The following is a 20465-nucleotide window of genomic DNA, read 5'->3' as shown; positions in this document are numbered from 1 at the left end:
GTTTTCTGCAATGTCGGCATTGTGCTTGTGTGTCATTTTGATTGCAAGATGGGGCATTGGTTGGCTTGTGCTAGTTTCATTCTGGCTGAAGATGACTAAGAAAATTATACATATGTTTAACGTAAGTTTCTGCTCTGTAATAATGAATTGGAGAACTATATTGTAGCTTTTAGTTTTTGTAGAAGTAACAAAATTCATGAGGGTTCCCATATTCTGACTAAAAATACTTTAGCATATAACATAAGAGATGATGATAATTTCCTAAATGTTGACACACAGTGATCAGCCACAACATTATGACGACCAACCCACTATCAATATAAACCCATCCATGCGATAGCAGTGTCACCTGATGAGGAGTGACGTTTAGTCACACACACACATACAGTGAGTGCATGTAATATCAGTGATTATGCTGCCCATGTGTAGAATGGGGAAGTTGCGTGATCTATGAGAGTTTCATCGAGGGTAGATTGTGATTGCCCAGAGGCTCGATATGAGCATTTCAGAAACTGAACAACTTGTCAGATGTTTGAGGAGTGCTGTGGTGAGTGAGTGTCTTCAACAAATGGCGAAACCGTGCCTAGACATCATGAAGTTGGGTGCCACCTCTCAATACAGAGTCAGATATTGTATACTGGGCAGACTGATAAAAGAGAGTAGGTGGTGAACTGTGGTAGAACTAACATCAGACTTCAGTGCTAGGCAGAATAAAAGTGTGCCTGAACACACAGTGCATCAAAAACTCCTAACTATGGGCCTCCGCAGCCAATGAACCATGCATGTGCCAATGTTATGATAACAACATCGGCAACTATGACTGAAATTGGTACGTGGCCATCGGCACTGGACGTTGGTACAGTTGCCAGAGTGTTGCACGGTCTGATGAATCTTGATACCTTCTTTGTCATGTCAATGGGAGGGAGCAAATCTGTCATCCTCCAGGAGAACAGTTCCTTGACACCTAAACGGCAGGATGGAGACAGGGTGGCAGTGGTGGCTCCATTATGCTCGGGATAACACTCATGTGGGCATCCATGGATCCAGTGGAGCTCATGCAAGGCACCATGATGGCTAAGGAGTATCATTGCGGACCATGTACACCTCTTCATGACGATCATATTTCCCAGCAGCAGAGGCATTTTTCAACAAGATAAAGCACCATGTCACAAGGCCATGATGGAGTAGTTTGAGGAACACAGTGGCAAGTTCAAATTGATTGGCCCCTCGACTCATCAGATCTGAACCTGTTTGAACACATATGCAGTACGATTGAATGTAAAGTCAGGTCTCATTGACCCCCTTCCCAGAATTTACATGAATTAGATGACCTGTGTGTGTAGATGTGGTGCCATCTCCCTCCAGTGATATACCAAGGCCTCATTGCTTCCATGCCACGATGCCTCGCCGCTGTTATCCATGCCAAAAGTGGACATACTGGCTATTGTGTAGGTGGTCATAATGTTCTCGTTGATCAGGGTATTTGAAAGTTGTTGTGAAGAATTGAAGAGACAAAATATTTTAAAAATTATAGTACATAGAATCCGAGGTAAAGAAATAACAAAAGCAGTTTTGTTTAATCTAAGGAGTCCTTACAGAAACTAACAAAAGAGAGAGGATAAAAAAGAATTACAACAACTACTGATTTTAATATAAACATACAGTGTCTTGTCACATTAATGTGACCACCTGTCAAAAGCTTGAATAACCACATTTTGCAGTGAGCAAGACAGCCACGAAGAGTTTCAGTGATGTACTGACAGGGATTTGAACCCATGCCATGATGTGGCCAGCTGTGGTAGGTTTCTTGGTTGTGGATTCATTGCTCATAAAGGCCTATCGAGGTGGTCCCACAGATTCTAAATTGGGTTTAAATCTGGGGAGTTTGGTGCCCAGGGGAGTGGGGTAAAATTCATTCTGTGCCCTTCGAACTATGCACATACACTGTGAGCTGTGTGACATGGTGCATTGTTATACTGGTAGATACCATCATGCTGAGCACAAGGCAAACTGCATGTAGTGGTGGACATTGTCCCCAAGGATACATATGTACTTGTGTTGATCCATTGTGCCTTCCTGAATGATGAGATCACCCAGGAAATGCCACAAAAACATTCCCCAGACCATAACGTTCCCTCCTCCGACCTGGAACCTTCTCACAATTGTTGCAGAGTGTTTCGTTTTCAATTGTTTCACACCTCTATGCCATTGGCTATCAGTCTGATAGAGCACAAAATGTATTTCACCTGAAAAGGCCACCTGTTGCCTCAGTGGATGTCCAGTTGTGAGTGTTGCCAGTGAACAGCTGTCTGCATTGGTGCATGAGCCGGGCACCGGCCACGGAAGCTCATACACAGCGATGTTCACTGAACGATCATTGAGGAAACACTTTTGGTAGCCCACTGGTTCATCTGGGTTGTCAGATGCTCGGCATTTGCATGTCTATTCACCCATACACATCTCCACAGCAGCTTTTCAACCCTGTTATCTATGGCTGTTGGTGCACTGGGGCTACCTCGATGTTAATTTTGATAGTGGCATTCTACCATGCACAGTATTCCTTAACCACAATGGCACATGAATAGTTTACAAACTTAGCCATTTCAGAAATGCCTCCACCTTTGGCCCAAAAGCCAATGATCATGCTCTTTTGGATGTCAGATAAATCACTCTATTTCTGCATTACAATGATGACTGCACTGTTTTCCGCAGCCCCCTTCCATGCCTTATATGCCCTCCACTGGTAATGCTACAACCTGCCATCTGTGAGTGGTTATTGCACATTGACATTAAACATAGACAGTGATTGCATTAATGTGACTGGACCATGTAATAACTGAATGCAGTGAACTGGGGTATTTTATTTGGTCTGATTTGAGCATCTAGTTTCAAGCTAAACTTCATAGAATTCACAAAAGTGAGTAAACAAACTGCAACCTGTATTTATAACATTCTGACAAATTGTGCATTGTATGATGCAAGAAAATTCTGCATTGATTTAGGTATTTCTGATCATTCTGCATTGTTTTTGGAGCTACCAAAAATAAACGAATCAAGTGTTAGAAAATCTCGCATAAAACTCTAGAACTGAAGGCATATATTTTATGAACACCAGTCCACAGCCAGAACAGAATTGAACTCCAGGACAAGAAGTGTAGCTATTTATAAAAACTTCGAATATTGCAGATTATATAAACACTACAAACAACAGAAATTTGAAAAACCTTCCAGAAATGTTAACTACCATATGAAAAATAATTACAGGCAGTTGACTTTTAAATGGTGAGCTGCACCACGCCAGCCAGGAACACTAACTGCAATGCCACACTGCAAGCAGTTCAGCCTGCAGCATTGCTGCCTCTCATGGAGAAACAGTGACCTGCTTTTCTGAAAGTTCTGTCAGAGCTGCCTGCAGCATCCTGAGCCTAGGTCTTGGCCATGTGGCGTGTCTGACCGATCGTCATGCTCTAGTTCATGCCATTGAAAATTGCCTTGAAAGACAATCCCCCATCATTGATCTGTGTCTCAGGACTGTAGTACAGCTTCATATGGAAGGCATGGATGAAGTCTCTATGGTTTTATCTTCTTGAAGATGGCCCATAACTATTGACTTTGTATGTGAAATCCTGCAAGTGATGAAAAATGCTATACAACTCATAGTATCCATAGTTCCACTTTCTGCACAGACATAATAATGTGTCACAAGCTGTGACATGGTCGCAGATTAAAACACCTGATCTAGGAAGGGTAGAATGAATTTATTTCTGCCAAGTGTCATAAAACTTATGGTCCTTAAACTACCAGTTATGGTCAGCAATGACCGCCTCCAGATCTCAGCAAAATATGAGAAATGAAATACAGTAATGAACAGATTACATATTAGAACAATAAAATAGTCCATGATGAAAAATTATTACTTTCACATATATGAAAACATTGCACTTAAAATATGACAAGACATACCTGTATCATAACATATCCTAATATAATAAAGTCATAGTGACAGTGTCATAAAATACACACAAAATCAGCATAGCATTGTTGCAGATGTTTAACTAGGCCACAGGTCTGGCAGAATCATACTGCCTCTATTGCTGTTGTTCGTAACAAACTGCAGTGCATTGGCCACACACAACACACACTGACGAGCCTAAACTTTATGACCAGCTGCGTAATAGCTTGTTTGCCCATCTTTGGAAAGAAATACATCACTGATTCTTCGTATTGTGGATTTGACAGTTTGTTGGTAGGTTTGTAGAGGTATGTGACATTAGATGTATTTGCACAGGTCATGTAATTCACGTAAATAACCGGCCACTGATTTGCATACACTGTGCTAGTGCACAATAGCAACCCTGATGGGTTCTATAGGATTTATGGCAGATGGATTTTTGTCACTGAGACATCAATGTGAGTTCACTATAATGCTCCTTAAAACACTATGTAGAGTTCTGCTACTGAGACGCGGACAGTTAAACTCCTGAAAGATGACATCACTGTCGGAGAAGATATCGGGGTTGCAGGTGGTTCTCAGCTGTCAGTATTTTCTCGATCACTACAACAGGTCCCATGCAAGCACAGGAGAATGTCTCTCATAGTATAATAGTGTTGCCAGCAGCCTGTGTCCGTGGTGCACTGCATGTTTCCACCCTCCACTCACTTCGATGATGGCTTTTGTGGAGACTACCATTGACCTAACGTAGCAAACATGTGATTCACCCAAATAGCAGACACATTTCCACTGATCAGTGGTCAAATTCCCATGGTCTCATGCCCACTGTGATCATAATTGATGATGTCATTGAGTCATTGTGTAAACACACAGGGGTGGTGCGCTGTGGAGCTCCATGCTGAGCATTGTACAATGAACGGTGTGCTCCAAAACACTTCTCCATGCACCAGCGTTGTGCTCTTTTAGCAGAAATACGACGCATCACCATCTGTCTTACTTTATAGAGCAGACAAGCCTCTGAACCCTACATTCGGTGAAGAGTCATGGACATCCAACCGTTTAGCTCGTAGTATTAGTTTCATTGCCCTTCTACCACTTTCTGTAGATGCTCATGACAGTAGCATGTGAACAATCAACCGGCTTCACCATTTTTGAGCTACTCATTCACATGCTCTGTGTAATACAATCTGTCTTTTATCAAAGTCACTTATCTCAATGAATTTTCCCCATTTGTAGCCCATATCTTCGCTAGGATCCCATTGTCCGTGTCTGCTTCGCTTACATACTTTTGTTACCATGTCCCATACCCACATCACCACCAGACGGCATCCAGCATCATGGTGGGCAGTGGTCATAATGTTTGGGCTCATCAGTGTATGTTTATGCCGTAAGCTCATTGGATGTCACTACTCTAAGTCTATTCATTTTTGTCAATCATAAAATTGTACAGAATGCAGTAAATGAAGAGTCAGTAGGTAAGGTCTGTAGTGGGCTTGCCAAGTGCATAAGATGTTACAGTGATAAAATGTAATAATTAAAAATGTGAATACAGTAAAATTTGACATTGCTAAAAAGAAAATGTTTAAGTGATAATATTAAACAATGGAAAATCCAGGATGGAATGTAACAATACGAGAGAAGGAAAGTTGCTATCCACCATATAGTGGAGATGCTGAGTCGCGTTAGACACAGTAAAAAGATTCACACAATCATAGCTTTCGGCCATTAAAGCCTTTGTCAGCAGTAGACACACACACACACACACACACACACACACACACACACACACACACACACACACGCACGCATGCCAGTGCACTTTCCACACACGTCTGCAGTCTCGGAGAGCTGAAACTACACAGTGTAGTTTCAGCTCTCAGAGACTGCAGACGTGTACGGAAGTTTCGCTTCTGTGTGTGTGTGTGTGTGGGGGGGGGGGGGGGGGGGGGGGTCACAGCCACGTCAGGTTTACAATGGAAGTCAAGACAGGTGGTGCATTGGCTTTCCTAGATGTCCTCGTTCAACGGAAAACTAATGGACACCTCAGCCACAGTGTCTACAGGAAACCAACACACACAGATTGGCATCTGCACGCTCTCAGCCACCACCATCCGGCACAAAAACGTGGCATTCTGAATACCTTCGTCCATCATGCTAAAGTAGTCTCAGATGCTGAAAGTCTGCCACTAGAACTGAGCCACCTCCGAAATGTCTTCCGGGAAAACGGGTACAGCCACGGACAGGTGTAACAGGCTATATCTGGTGTGACACACCAGAAACACACCAATAGAGAAGTGAACACCACCGAAGAAGAAAGCAAGGAACTTGTGTTTTTGCCTTTCTGTGGCACCGTATTGGGAAAGATTAGCCCACTCCTGAAGAGATATAACATTTCATTGGTGTTCAGGGCCCCAGAAAAAATTTGACAGCTCATGAGGCCTGTGAAGGACAATCTAGGGCTTAGAACGTCTGGAGTGTACAAGATACCATGCCAGTGTGGCTGTTACTATGTCAGCCAGACAGTACGCACTGTGGAGCAACGCCGGATGGGACACAAGAGGTACTTATGCCTATGCTATCCAGAAAAATCAGCCATGGCAGAACACGCCTTAGACACCGAAACATCTGTTGTTTTGAGGATGAAGGGATTTTGGGATAGCATCATAAAAGAAGCTATTAATATAAAAACCTCTGAAAACACCATTAACAAGGACGGCGGTTTGCAGCTCTGCACAGCCTGTGACCCAGCCATCGCGAGGTTAAAACGGGCATGACGGACGAGGGGATGAAAACATTACCATATATGGCGAGGAAGAGAGTACCAGTGACATCACAGCCAGCAGTGCGTCTATATAACAACACGGCAACGGTGACACAGCAGTAATTCTTACCACTTGACGATGACTGAGGAGAGCTCGGTCAAAAACTCGTGTGATTTTATAGTTTCCTTTTCATGGTAAACAATGATGTATTTTTCAGTACTCTTCCTACACAGCAGGAATTAACATTGATATTTAACATATTTTGACTTCATCAATTCATCACCTTTTAGAATTAGAAAATTTGCAGGATGGCTGACTTTCAACAATAGATTCAATTAGTTCTGTAGCAAATTCAATACAAATCTACTCCATTGTATAATTAACACCAGGGTGAGTTATTTCATTTCATTACTTGCTTATTTGCCAAGTCCAGAGAAAAGTATCACAGAGCATACAGCTTTCCTCTCGTGGTCACAAGTCATAGATTGTCCTTTATGTAGGAATTTTTTGTTGAAGTTTACACAAATTTCACATCACTGTGTACTTGTAACGTAGTTAGAACTTTGACAAAATCTCTGTAATTTCATTTATTGCTTTCGAAACGTCTGGTGGAATATGAACAAGTGCATAGAAAAGAAAGAAAAACAAATTATTTTGGGATTCTGCTTGTATTTTTCAACATAATCACCTTTTAACCCTATATGCTTTGCCAAGCACTGCTCCAACTTTTTTAAGCCATCCAAAAAAGTAGAATTACAGATCATCTCCAAAATAGAAATCTGTTTGGGTGATGACCACCTGGTTTGGTGTGTACTGTTGTCTGATGAACAATTTTTTTTTTTTCAAGTTCGGAAATAAAAACTCACTGGGGACCAAATCTGGGGAGTAGGATGGATGTTGCAGTAAACTGAACTTCAGTTCCCTAATTCTAGCCATCAAAACTGCGCAGGTGTGCGCCTGTGCATTGTACTGATGGAAGACGACTTTTTCTTTTCCAAGTATTTCTTCACTCAGCTGGTCCAATAATGATACATAATACTCTCTCATTTTTATTTGCCCCTTCTTCAAGTAATAGACATAGATGGTTCCTCATACATCCCAAAAAACCACGGTCATCACATTGCCAGCCAGTTTAAGTATCTTCACATTCTGCGGAGTCCATTTGCCTTCAAAAACTGATTGTTTTGATTTTTCCTTAGTCTTTGGAATGTAGTAGTGCATCCCCATTTCATCGACAGTTATGCATTGATGCAGAAACTTGGTAGGATTTAAAAGGGAAAAGTGCCAAAACAGCCTCAGCATCAAACACAAGGTTGTGTGTATTCTGCACTGATAGCAAACGTGGCTGCCATCTTACTGAGATTTTTTCATGCCACTTTTTCATGCAAAATTGAAACCGGCATACATTGCAATATGCCTGTGGCCTCAACTATTTTGTGCACTTTGATTTGTTGGTCACTCAAATCCATATCTCGATTTTTGTCAGTAATTTAGGGAGGGGTGGTCATTCCACAGGATATCCTGCAGGCTTTTGTGAATGTACGACCATGTTTAAACACATTTACCCAGTTGTAAACCATTGCAAACACATGAGCAGATGTACCATGAACTTCATCCAGCCCTGCTTTGATCTGTTTCAAGGTTGAGCCTTTTTAATAGAAGTGTGTAGTCACTGTCTGAAATGCCTTTTTTTCCATGTTGCAAAATAAACATGAGGTTGTTGCTTCATTCATCTGGGACAGTGAAATCATGTGATGCACACTACTGTAACTTTACCTGCCCTCTCACTAACAGCAAACTGTTCTGATGCTACATGCGGTCTCTTTTGGCTTTTCTAAGGATAATGACCCCTGTAACAACTCACCGAACAGCAGAAGTGTTGAGCACTATTGAATTCTTTGTTATGAATGTTTAAATTTTCATTTGCTTTAATTTTCAAATGTATAGATTACACATTGTCTCCTCAGACAAATATCTAGTATGTGAAATACTGTTTCTTACAAATGACCTCTCAACAGCAATTTCTTCTTCGTCTATCATAATATCATCTGCTCTGAACTGCCCCATATCTGGACATGCTATCCTGCAATGTGTGATTCAGAGTACCCAAAAGTGTGTGTGTGTGTGTGTGTGTGTGTGTGTGTGTGTGTGTGTGTGAGAGAGAGAGAGAGAGAGAGAGAGAGAGAGAGGGAGGGGGGGGGGGTTGGGTATTACAATGTGTGGGTGGTGGTGCATAGGGATAGTCATTTTTCTTGCTCCATACTTGAATGGAATAGGACAGGCAGTGGCTAATATTGGAACATAGAACCCTCTCACATGCTCCATACAGTAGCTTGTAGTATTTTTTTTTTAATATTCAGTCACATGAATCCTCTAAATTTGTCTATATTTCAGTGTTACACCTGCATTATAAAATGTAACTTTTTATTGTATTTTCAGAGCATGAGGGGCCAGAAGACAATTCTCATCAGCACACAGTATATGGAAGAAGCAGATGTTCTCGGTGATCGTGTGGCAATCATGGACCATGGAAAGATTAAATGTTACGGAACAACACTCTTTTTGAAAAAGCTTTATGGTAATGTCATTATGCTTTCTTCTGTCAGTATCTCACACCTAGTAATTTCAAACGAAACTCTTCTTCTGTAGGAGCTATATTCATAGTTGCTTACATGTTTTATCAAGTCTACATCTTTCCCATATTTGTTACACATCTACTTATTACTAGAGTATTTTCACTGAAGAACAGTAATTTCATTACTTAAAAAAACATTTACACATGTATACTGTTATAGGTTTTACTTGGCCAATGGTCAATGGCTGTTTGATGGATAATACATTTAATCCTCAAGATTAGCTGACATTGACAAAGAGTGATCCTCCATTGCTCATGGTGTTCTGAAGTCTAGCTCATGAGTGAGGAGGTATTATGACAGCATTGTCTGAGGGCTTTTCCATTATTATTACCAGAATGCCTTTCCATTTCCTACATGCGGTGGTTGTTACCTGTAAGACACAAATCAAACATCAACTTAGCCTAAGCTTTTCCACTTGTCAAAATTATTATTATGCTTGCAGATCTCAGTGACCTCTTGGAACAGATGGATATGGGAATCCTTTCCACAGATATAACTTGAGTTTTGGCAAATTTTGTACAGTGTTTCACATCACTCACTGCATGCTCAGCCACAACCAGTTTCCTGCCTGACCCAGCTCACAAGTTCATTTATGTTCCATGATTATGGTGTTAATGGACTGTGTCATCATTCTGATGTTGATTTTTCTGCAAGTGAAAGGTATTCAGTAAATCTCTGATGCTGTGAGTCAGTTCTGTTAGTCTTTGATGATCTGAAACAGTCATTGATTTTCTTGATCAGTCTGTATTCTGCCTTTATGCTGTGTTTTTGCGGTACACAGCTAATTGTGTCCTTCACCTTGGGGTTGAATGGCAGAAAGACAATGCCCAGAACTTCTGTGAAGATGTCATTTGGCCAGGTGTTATGCTCCCTCACAATTTTGATGTCCTTCATGGAGTACCCATTATTCTTCACAATCCATTTGAAATGTTGTATATCATCTCTAAGGTGCTGAGATTCACATATTCTTCTCAAGTGTTACAAGGCTATTGATTATGCTCCCTCTTTTGGCTCGGTTAGTGATTTGAAAGCTTATGTAAATATCAATCTGGGTACATGGGTGTGAGATACACATTATGGCCCAATGTTTCCACTATTTCTTATTGGTAGTGCACCAAGGAAGGACAGCTGTTAGTCCTTCACTGCTTCCATCAAGAGTCTACATGACAAAGATGCTGTTCATGAATCTGTACCACACAGTAGGCTTCCAAATGCACAGTGTAAGGACAGTACACAGATCAATGAAGAAAATCAGTCAGTGCTTTGGATCAGCCAAAGACAAACAGGCTCCCTGTGACGAGATAGATAGAATGTTCCTGCTAACTCTTGTTGAACCATAAGAGACCAACGTATGTGACATAATGGATAATAAATGGAGAGTTGCAGCTGTGGTTTTCTTGTTGATTCAACAAAATATTGTTCAAGTTTCTGTCATGCCTTGCCTTTTCCTTTAGTGAAGTGCACAGTTTTACATTTTTGATCATTTAAAGCAAGTTTCCAATCTTTGCACCACTTTGAAATCTTATCAAGATCTGACTGAATATTTATGCAGCTTCTTCCAGACAGTACTTCATTATACATAACTGCATCATCTGAAAAAAGTTTAAGGTTACTACTAATATTGTTAACAAGGTCATTAATATTAGCAAATGAACAGAAAGAGTCCCACTACACTCCCTTGGGGCACACACAAAGTTATTTCTACATCTGACCTTGACTCTCCATCCAGTATAACGTGCTGTGTCCTTTGTACCAAAACATCTTCAAACCAACGTTAAAAAATATATCAGCTCAACCACTTATTTATAGTGTAAAACACTAAGATTGACGTGTTTCGGAAGTCAAACTTCCATCATCATACGGATAAAATCAAAATCTTCAAACCAGTCAGAAACTTCAGTTGATACCTCATGTGATCATACTTTCGACAATGAGCTATGTGTGATACTGAGGCAAATCCTTTTTTTGGAAATCAAGATCATCATCTACCTGATTGCCTTGATCCATCTAACTTTGCATCAAAGCTTTCAGTATGTCGTGTGAAAAAGTGAGAGTTGGGTTTCACATGATAGATGTTTTTGGAATCCATGCTGGTTGTTATGGAGGAGGCCATTCTATGCAAGGTACCTTGTTATGTTCTGAGATTCTACAACAAATCAATGTTAAGGATATTGGATTGTAGTTTTAGACTGGTGTGACTCGTGTGATCTGTGCCCTTTTCCAAGAATTTGGCACAGTTTGTGTTAAAGGTATCTACAAGAGATTATAGTGAGAAGAGGGGATAACTCAGTAGCAAATTCAGTATAGTATGTGACAGGAATTCCATTGGGCCTTGGGATTTGTACAGTTTTAATGATTTCGGCTGTTTCTCAGAACCACTGACACTAACTCTCACTTTATTCATCTTTTCAGTGGTAAGAGGATTAAATTGGTGTAATTTTCCTGAATTTTCTTTTGTAAAGGAACATTTGAAAATATTGTTCAGCATTTCAGCTTTTGCTTTGTTACCTTCAGTTTCAGTTCCTATCTCATTCACTATGGGCACTAATTTTGGTGCCACTAACAGCCTTTACATATGACCAGATTTTTTTTGGGTTTTGTGAAAGATCGCTTGACAATATTCTGCTTCAATAGTCATTGAAGGCTTCATGCATTGATCTGTTGACAGGCAAACGCATTTCATTCAGCATATCTGTAGCAGTAGCCCTATGCTTTGTTTTACTCCTGTTATCCAGTAATCTCTATTTATGTAGAAGTTTCTTTACAGAGACTGCTTTGTGGTCCTTTTGCGAAATGCATGTTGACGGTAGTAGAATTATCCTGTAGTCAGCTTCAAATGCTGGTTCTCTAAATTTTCTCAGTAATGTTCCTCAAAAAGAATGTTGCCTTCTCTCCAGGGATTCCTATTGGAGTTCCCAAAGCATCTCCACAATACTTGCTATTGTTCGATACCTACCAGTAATGAATCTAGCTGTCCACCCTGAACTGCTTAGATATCTTCCTTTAATCCAACCTGGTGCGGATCCCAAAGCCTCAAACAGTACTCAGGTATAAGTCCCAGTAGTGTCCCAGAGATGAACCATGCTTTCATAAAATTCTCCCAGTAAACCGAAGTCAACCATTGGCCTTCCTTACATCAATCTGAATGTGTTCGTTCCATTTCAATCACTTTGCAATGTTATGCCCAGATATTTAAATGACATGTCTGTGTAAAGCAGCACACTACTAATGCTGAATTTGAACATTACATTTATGATTTTCCTACTCATCTGCATTAGCTAACATTTTTCTACGTTTAGTCCTACACACTACTAATGCTGAATTTGAACATTACATTTATGATTTTCCTACTCATCTGCATTAGCTAACATTTTTCTACGTTTAGTCCTAGCTGCCATTCATTGCACAAGCTAGAAGTTTTGTATAAGTCATCCTGTATCTGCCTACAGTAACTCAACATTGACACCTTCCCTTACACCACAGCATAGTCAGCTGTGCATCCTATCTGCTAGATGTTTTATGTATATAGAAAATAACAGTGGTCCAGTCACACTTTCCTGGGGCACTCCTGGCGATACTTTGTCTCTGATGGACACTAGCTCCCAAGGACAACTTACTGGGTTCTATTACTTAAGAAGCCTTCAAGCCACTAACATGTCTGGGAACCTACTCCATATGCTTGTACATTTGTTAACAGTCTTGCAGTGGGGCACCGTGTCAAATGCTTTATATTTAAAAATATGGAATCTGCCTCTTGCCCTTCATCCATAGTTCTCAGTATATCATATGAAGGAAGGGCTAACGAGTGATTCTTTCTAAAAATGTGCTGATTCGTGGACAGAAGCTTTTCCGTCTCAATGAAATTTATTATATTCTGTCTGAGAATATGTTCAAGAACTCTACAGCACACTGACGGTAAGGATAATGGTCTGTAATTATGCAGGTCCATTCTTTTTCCCTTCTTATATACAAGAATCACCTGCACATTTTTCCAGTCGCTTGGGACTCTGCGCTTTTTGTAAAACGGAATTAGGATTCCAGTTGGATCTCGTAACTTACTAGTTTTCAACTCTTTCAGTTATTTCTCTACACCAAGGATACCTATTACTATATCGTCCATACATGAATCTGTGTGATGGTATGTTTATATGATTATTCCATGTGAACGATTTCTTAAACATGTAATTTAAAACATTGGATTTCCTTTTGCTATCTTCTACTGTCACACCAGACAGGTCAATGAATGATTTGATAAAAGCCAGAATTCTCAGCCAGATCGTTTATTGAGGTATGCTTCCTGCATATACCTTGTTACAGACACACAAATGTCTTCTAACCTTTACTGCCCGTCATCATTGGTGCATTCTCTTTTGCACCAAGAGTTGAACAGCCTTTGCCTCTTCAGCATTTTGCGGATTACGTTGTTAGACCAAGATGAGTGTTTTCCGTCATTATCCACTTACAAGGCACATACTTCTCCAGAGCATGCATTTAAACTTTACTCATAATTCCTATGCCCATCATACTAGAACTAAATAATGCCAATTCATAGTCTAAGTGAGATGTTGACAACTGCTTATCTACTCTTTCTAACAGAAATACTCTCCTAGTTTCCTTGACTGATTTACTGGCTTTAATGATGACATTATGATCACTAACTCCTAAAGACATGTTTTTGGAAAACATGTTCAAAACTGTCTTGTCTGCTCCCCCAGCAGCGAATCCATGGACATTCCATGTTTTCCAGTTATTCCATGTTTTCCGGTTCTCTGAATGTAAAATGTAGTTTATTTGACTCATAACGTACAGTTACAAATCAAAGATTTTTGTACTGGTGACATGTCAAATTACTTTAAAAAAAATAACATTATAATAATTAACATATTTAAGCAGGCATTCCTGAATTTCTAGACATGAAAAATTTGACAAGAACATATATAATCCTTACGATCATTTTGCAGCTTGCAATACAATTTATACAATACATTAACAATTTATTATACAATACATAATATTTATTGTTTCTTTTCTTTTCAAATTGCTAAACTGTCCTGCATGAATTCTTCAATTGAATAACAACATTTTTCCACTAGAGTATTAAGTAACAATCTTTTTAGTGTGTCAAACTCCATATTTAATGGATTTGTGTTATTTAATTTATTGTAAATTTTAATCCTATGTACAATGGTGTTTGAGCATAAAGTTTTAAATTATGAGAAGGAAGTTTGAAACTGTGTCCATGATGAGTACTGTAACTGTATTTGAAATCAAAATTGTCAAGTGAGTTTTGATTTTTATATATGAAAAGGAAAAAATTTCATAGATGCACAGAGAAGGAATGGTTACTATTTTTAATTTTTTAAATAATGAGCGACATGATGATCTTTTTTGGACCAAACACATGTTTCTTATGTTTCTATTTTGAAGAATAAGTAATCTCAGGCTGTTTGGAGAATTTCCCCAGAAAATAATTCCTATCGAATTACATTCAAAGTAGCTGTGGTAGACTATCTTCCTGGTGTTCACAAGGGTGGAACCAGACAAGACCTTCATCACATAAGCTAGGCTGTTTAGTTTATTTGCTAATAAGTCGACATGTGCCTTACAATTTAAATTTTTGTCAAGATTTAGACTTAGAAACTTTACATAACTTGATTCAGTCATTTCCTAATCGTCGTGCACTATTTTTATGGGAGATGCAGATGATGTTTTGGCACTGAACTGCACTAATTGTCTTTTTGTGACGCTGAGGTTTAATCAATTACGCTGAAACCATAATTCTAGGTTTCCCGTTATATTTTCCTCAGTATCATGAATTTATTCTAGATCGTCATTTTCAATTAAAACCGAGGTGTCCTCTCCAAATAAAGTGGAGTTAACATCAATGCTTAAAGGTAAATCATTTATGTACAGTAGAAAAAGATAAGTCCCTAAAATTGATCCCTGTTGGACCCCTGTACAGATCTTTTTCCAGTCCGAGAATGATTTTTTTCCCCATTTGAATTTAGGATAACTCTGTTTTCTTTGTGACAAATAGGATTTTAACCACTGCAGTGCCCTGTCCACAATCCTATATCTCTGTAACTTGTGTAGAAGTAGTGATTGACCGAGTCAAAAGCTTTGTTCAAATCACAAAAAATACCTGTGACTCTTTTATCCTTGTCTGAAGCAGAGCTAATCTTTTCAGTCAATTCCCTGTTAGCATTTATTGTATTTTTCCTTTTGAAATCCAAATTGATTTTTAACTGTAATATCATTTTCTATAAGAAAGTTTTCAAGACCTTCCTTAAATGACTGATCAATAATTTTAACCAATGGATGAGAAATTGTTATACATAGCCTTGACTACAGTGGTTGGAATTTCATCCCACCCAGCTGATTTCTTGTTTTTTAAAGACGCTGTAGCATCTTCTACATCTTTTGGTATAATTCTTTTGAAAGTTTTAAGGCTTGCATTTTTTTATATTTACAAAGTTGCCATCTACCTTGTCTTGGAGGGCTGTGATGTCTACTTCTGATTTTGCCACATTTATGAAGAAGTTATTGAAACAGTTTGATATTTGAAAGGGATCTGTAATTATATCATTTTTAATTAGACAATTTCTTGGCACTTGTTCTTTACTCTCAACTCAGATTTGATGACGCCCAAAATTGCCTTCAATTTATTTTCATGTTTACTAATATGCATGTTGTTAGCCAATTTTTGGACTGCTTGTACAGCTTTTTTAAATGTAGTCGTATATCTCTGTACATACCCCACAAAGTCACCATTTTTGATATGTTTTAACTCACTGTGAAGCTGTCTTTTCCTGGCACTAGAAACTTTTATTACTGATGTAATCCAATTTATTTTATTGGCCGCCCTTTGTTGCCAGGCTTGAGGAGGGAAAAGTTTTGTTGAAAGCAACTCGGAAACAGTTAATGAGTATTTCGATTTTTTTGTACTTGACACACTATTATTTAGAGGCTAGTTTGTAGTTCTTAGTTTGTTAGAAAATATATTTACATTATCTTTGCTAAAGTTTCCTTTAAAACACAATTTCACATATTTTGGTTTCCTTATTTTTGGAATCTCTATGAGCAGTGTTGAATGATGTGACTGCCTAAATCTAAACAGATTTTACTTCCATCCTCACGCTGATAATTCGCCAGAATATTGCCACTATATGTTTCAGAGTGGCTGTTTCTTCTAGTACATTCAGTGAAGTTTAAATTAGAAGCATTTTTCTGAATTAAGTCACAAAAATTCACATTGTCATTATTATTATTTAATACATCTAAAAACAAAGATTCTGTAACTTACTAAACAAAAGCGTTGGTACGTTGATAGAGACAATAACAAACACAAACACACACACACAAATTTCAAGCTTTCGCAACCCATGGTTGCTTCATCAGGAAAGAGGGAAGGAGAGGGAAAGACGAAAGGATGTGGGTTTTAAGGGAGAGGGTAAGGAGTCATTCCAATCCCAGGAGCAGAAAGACTTACCTTGGGGGGAAAAAGGGACAGGTATACATTCTCACACACACACACACATATCCATCCGCACATATACAGACACAAGCACATCCTTTCTGCACATCGTTGTTTACCAACCTAAGTTCACCACAGGATCAACAATCTTTGTTTTTAGATATATTTTTCCCACGTGGAATGTTTCCCTCTATTATATTCTTATTATTTAATACATTTATATTAAAATCTGCTGCAATTAAATTTTTTTCTTTCTGTCTTTCTGAAGTCTTTATAATAAACATTGAAATTTGGATAAAAAGAATTTTGTTACAGCACTGTCAAAATTCTGTACAGGGATACAATTACAGTATTTAAATCAATTAGCTCCAAGCACAACTTTCAAAATTACCTTGCTGATTCAAACAATTGAACTCAGTTCTCTCTTTAAAATTTATTGAGTCATTTAGAAGGATGCAGCAGCAGCAGCCACGAGATCTGTTACCTCTACAAAAACTACTGGCAACTGTAAAATGTTCAGTTTTGTTTAGAATCCTTATACTGTCTTTTGTCAACCAATGTTCGTTTAAACATACAATTTTTAAATTTGAACATTCTGAAAGTAAAACTTGAAGTTCATCAATTTTAGAATAACTTGGGTTTCAAAAATCTGAGGCTATACCATTTATATTCCAATGCATTAGAAAATGTTTATCGCTGTTTTGAATGCTTTTAAGTAAATCATTTGTTGGAATATATCTACATTTTTTATTTTCAGTTGATTCTTTTGTTTTAACATCCCTTCCACTCTTTGTCAGTTTCCCTGATTATTGATGATATTGTAAATGTCCAAAAATTTTACTCAGTCACTGAGCCTAGCCTATTTAGATGTACAGCATCTATAACCAGACATTTGTTACTTATGAATTTGTTTGGGTTTATAAATACCATGCCAAGCTTATCACACTAGTCCCTAATTCCATTGTTTATCTTACTGATGTAAGAGTTACTCACTGGTGTCCCATGCAAAATACGACTTACTGCCAGTCTTGAGTTAATATACAAAGATTTGGCAGTACGAATCAAGTTTCAAGATTCACTAATGATTTCAGCCTCGTCACTGTGTCGAACCGAGTTTGTCCCAGCATGCATGAATATGCCCTTGAAATTTGATTTCACAATGACACCATTTTTGAGGATGCACATCAACTTTTGAATTTGGCACAATGATATTTTTAAGTAAGGAGTCTCCTGTGACGAGAAATTCTTCTATCCCATTTACAGAAACGTTACTTTCAGGTTTAATTTTCTTTTTCTTGGAAGTAACACTGCACCACTGGTATTTATTTTTCCAAGTTTGTCTGTTTAACTGCAAGCCTAGATCATTACAAACTGATATAGATGCTTTTTTGGAGTCTTGTGAAATGTCACTAAGTTTGCCAAAATTTTTGTTTTCAAATTGGACTTGCTCTAAAGCCGCTATAGACGCATTTGTTGCATGATCTCTTTTTGAATTGGGTTGATATAGATTGTTTACAGACCTATCACTACACATGTTCTTGAGGTTTTGTTTTTCACTTTCACGATTCACACAACTGCACATTTTGTGATTCTTCATATCAGTGTTTTCTTTCTTGAGTAATAATGGTTGTGATTATAGAGTGTTAATTTTGTTTTGCAAAAGCATGAGTCATTTCTGTTACCATACCATAGTCCACCCTGACCCAGAACTCTTCTTGGACACCCAATGTGTGGAAGTTGTTTGCACAGTCCCATTCCTGGTCCTTGTTTTTGATAAAAAGCTACCTTGGCTGCCCCATATGTGTCAATGAAAGACTACTAGAATGTAGAAGCTTAACCCTCTCTGCTTTCTTGTTCACATCTCTTGGGCTGGAGAATGTGCTGCTCTTCTCTGTATTTACTGTGCCCCGGTCTTATCCATACTGGTGTACGGTTGCCAGGTTTATGGCTCAGCAGCATGTTCAGCTTTGAGATTGTTAGACTCAGTTCATCATCATGGAGTTTATCTGCCACTGGCATCTTCCAAACTAGTCCCATAGACAGTATCCTTGCCAAGGTAGTTGGGGATCTCACCTCATCATTTCTGACAATACCAAATTTTGGTCTCCTATGCAATTACCATTTAACAATTCCTTTTTATTTATTTATTGTGTGGCTGACAAAATGATGTTTTAAAAGCACATACAGTTAAGCTGATACAAGAAAAGATAAAATGTTATTAATCGATACAAGGAGATACATCTCTGTATATGTTTGTATAAGTTATAAAGAAAGCTAGAGAACGAGTGGTAGATAAAAGAAATTGAAAGATCCATTTTCATCATATTTCAATGTCTGAAGACTCCATCCAGTTAATTGCTGAAGGTGGTGTGTCAAAAAGTCTTTCCAGTTACCCATGAATTTTCATTTTGTCCTGTCGTGCAAACTGTGCTCCCGTGTTTGTTCCGATGTTCGAGATTCACATTGGTCATAATTGGTAATTCCCTACTTCAGTAGCATTGCTTTGGTCATGAAATGGTGAGTTCTCATAATGTTGAAGGAGCTCCACATTTTTCTTGGTTGGTTTGCACCTGCTATCTGGATGGTCAGATCTATGTTGCATAACTTCTTATGACTATTAAAGAACATTGACTGATTTCTCCAGGCATCTCTTAGATTATAGCTTTCTGGGCGAATTGGACAGATATTACCCAGAGTGTTTCTGTAGATTTTAATACAATACATGGTAAGTTGTTCTGTATTTCATGAATAGGTAAGTCTCTGGATATTTTGAGTGCTGTTCATTCATGTGTTAGTGCTTGTTGTCATCAGAGATTTATAGCCGCAGTATTGGCAGGTACTGCCACTGACACCGATGATGCTGGTGTGGGCTTAAGAATTTCTGTCATGATCCTCATTTCATCATTTAGATGGATATCTTTTTTCTTGGCATGGCTACTTCTACTCCAAACAGAACAGCATTTGGCAACAGAATACACAAGTGCTTGCACTGTAATTCCTAAGGTGTTCTCATTAGATCCCCACTAGCACTAGGCAGTTTCCTTAACATTTTATTTCTTGATTCTAGATTATATAACAGTAAGATAAAGATTTACATACCAGGTTTTCAATTGTAAGGCTTTTCCGGAGGCAGATGTGAACGCTGACCACAATTGATTGGTTATGAATTGTAGACTAAAACTGAAGAAATTGGAAAAAGGTGGGAATTTAAGGAGGTGGGATCTGGATAAACTGAAACAACCAGAGGTTAGTGTTTGTTGTCATCAGAGATTTATAGCCGCAGTATTGGCAAGTACTGCCCCTTTTAAGTGCTTTATCTGAAAACTACCTTGAGCAGTTCAACAGAGAACTGACTCGTGGCGATAACATATTAGACCTTCTGGTGACAAACAGCCCTGAACTATTTGAAACAGTTAACGTAGAACAGGGAATCGGCGATCATAATGCAGTTACTGCATCGATGATTTCAGCCGTAAATAGAAATATTAAAAAAGGTAGGAAGATTTTTCTGTTTAGCAAAAGTGACAAAAAGCAGATTTCAGAGTACCTGACGGCTCAACGCAAAAGTTTTGTCCCAAGTACAGATAGTGTTGAGGATCAGTGGACAAAGTTCAAAACCATCGTACAATATGTGTTAGATG

At 38.6% G+C, this 20465-nt stretch overlaps 1 protein-coding gene across 2 annotated transcripts in view; it reads left to right on the top strand.

Moving 5' to 3' along the window:
- The window catches only part of LOC126175225 (phospholipid-transporting ATPase ABCA1-like), a 455526-nt gene that overhangs the window by 223244 nt on the left and 211817 nt on the right, over positions 1 to 20465 (top strand). For both annotated transcript variants that reach the window (XM_049921856.1, XM_049921857.1), the window contains exon 13: positions 9154 to 9292. In XM_049921856.1, coding sequence (XP_049777813.1) covers positions 9154 to 9292 — 139 coding nt within the window. The remainder of the gene's footprint in view (positions 1 to 9153; positions 9293 to 20465) is intronic.

The sequence above is a fragment of the Schistocerca cancellata genome, chromosome 3 (assembly GCF_023864275.1).
Source record: "Schistocerca cancellata isolate TAMUIC-IGC-003103 chromosome 3, iqSchCanc2.1, whole genome shotgun sequence".
Lineage (NCBI taxonomy): Eukaryota > Metazoa > Arthropoda > Insecta > Orthoptera > Acrididae > Schistocerca > Schistocerca cancellata.
The sequence above is the reverse complement of the archived record's forward strand: the minus strand, read 5'-3'. Positions and strand labels throughout refer to the sequence as shown.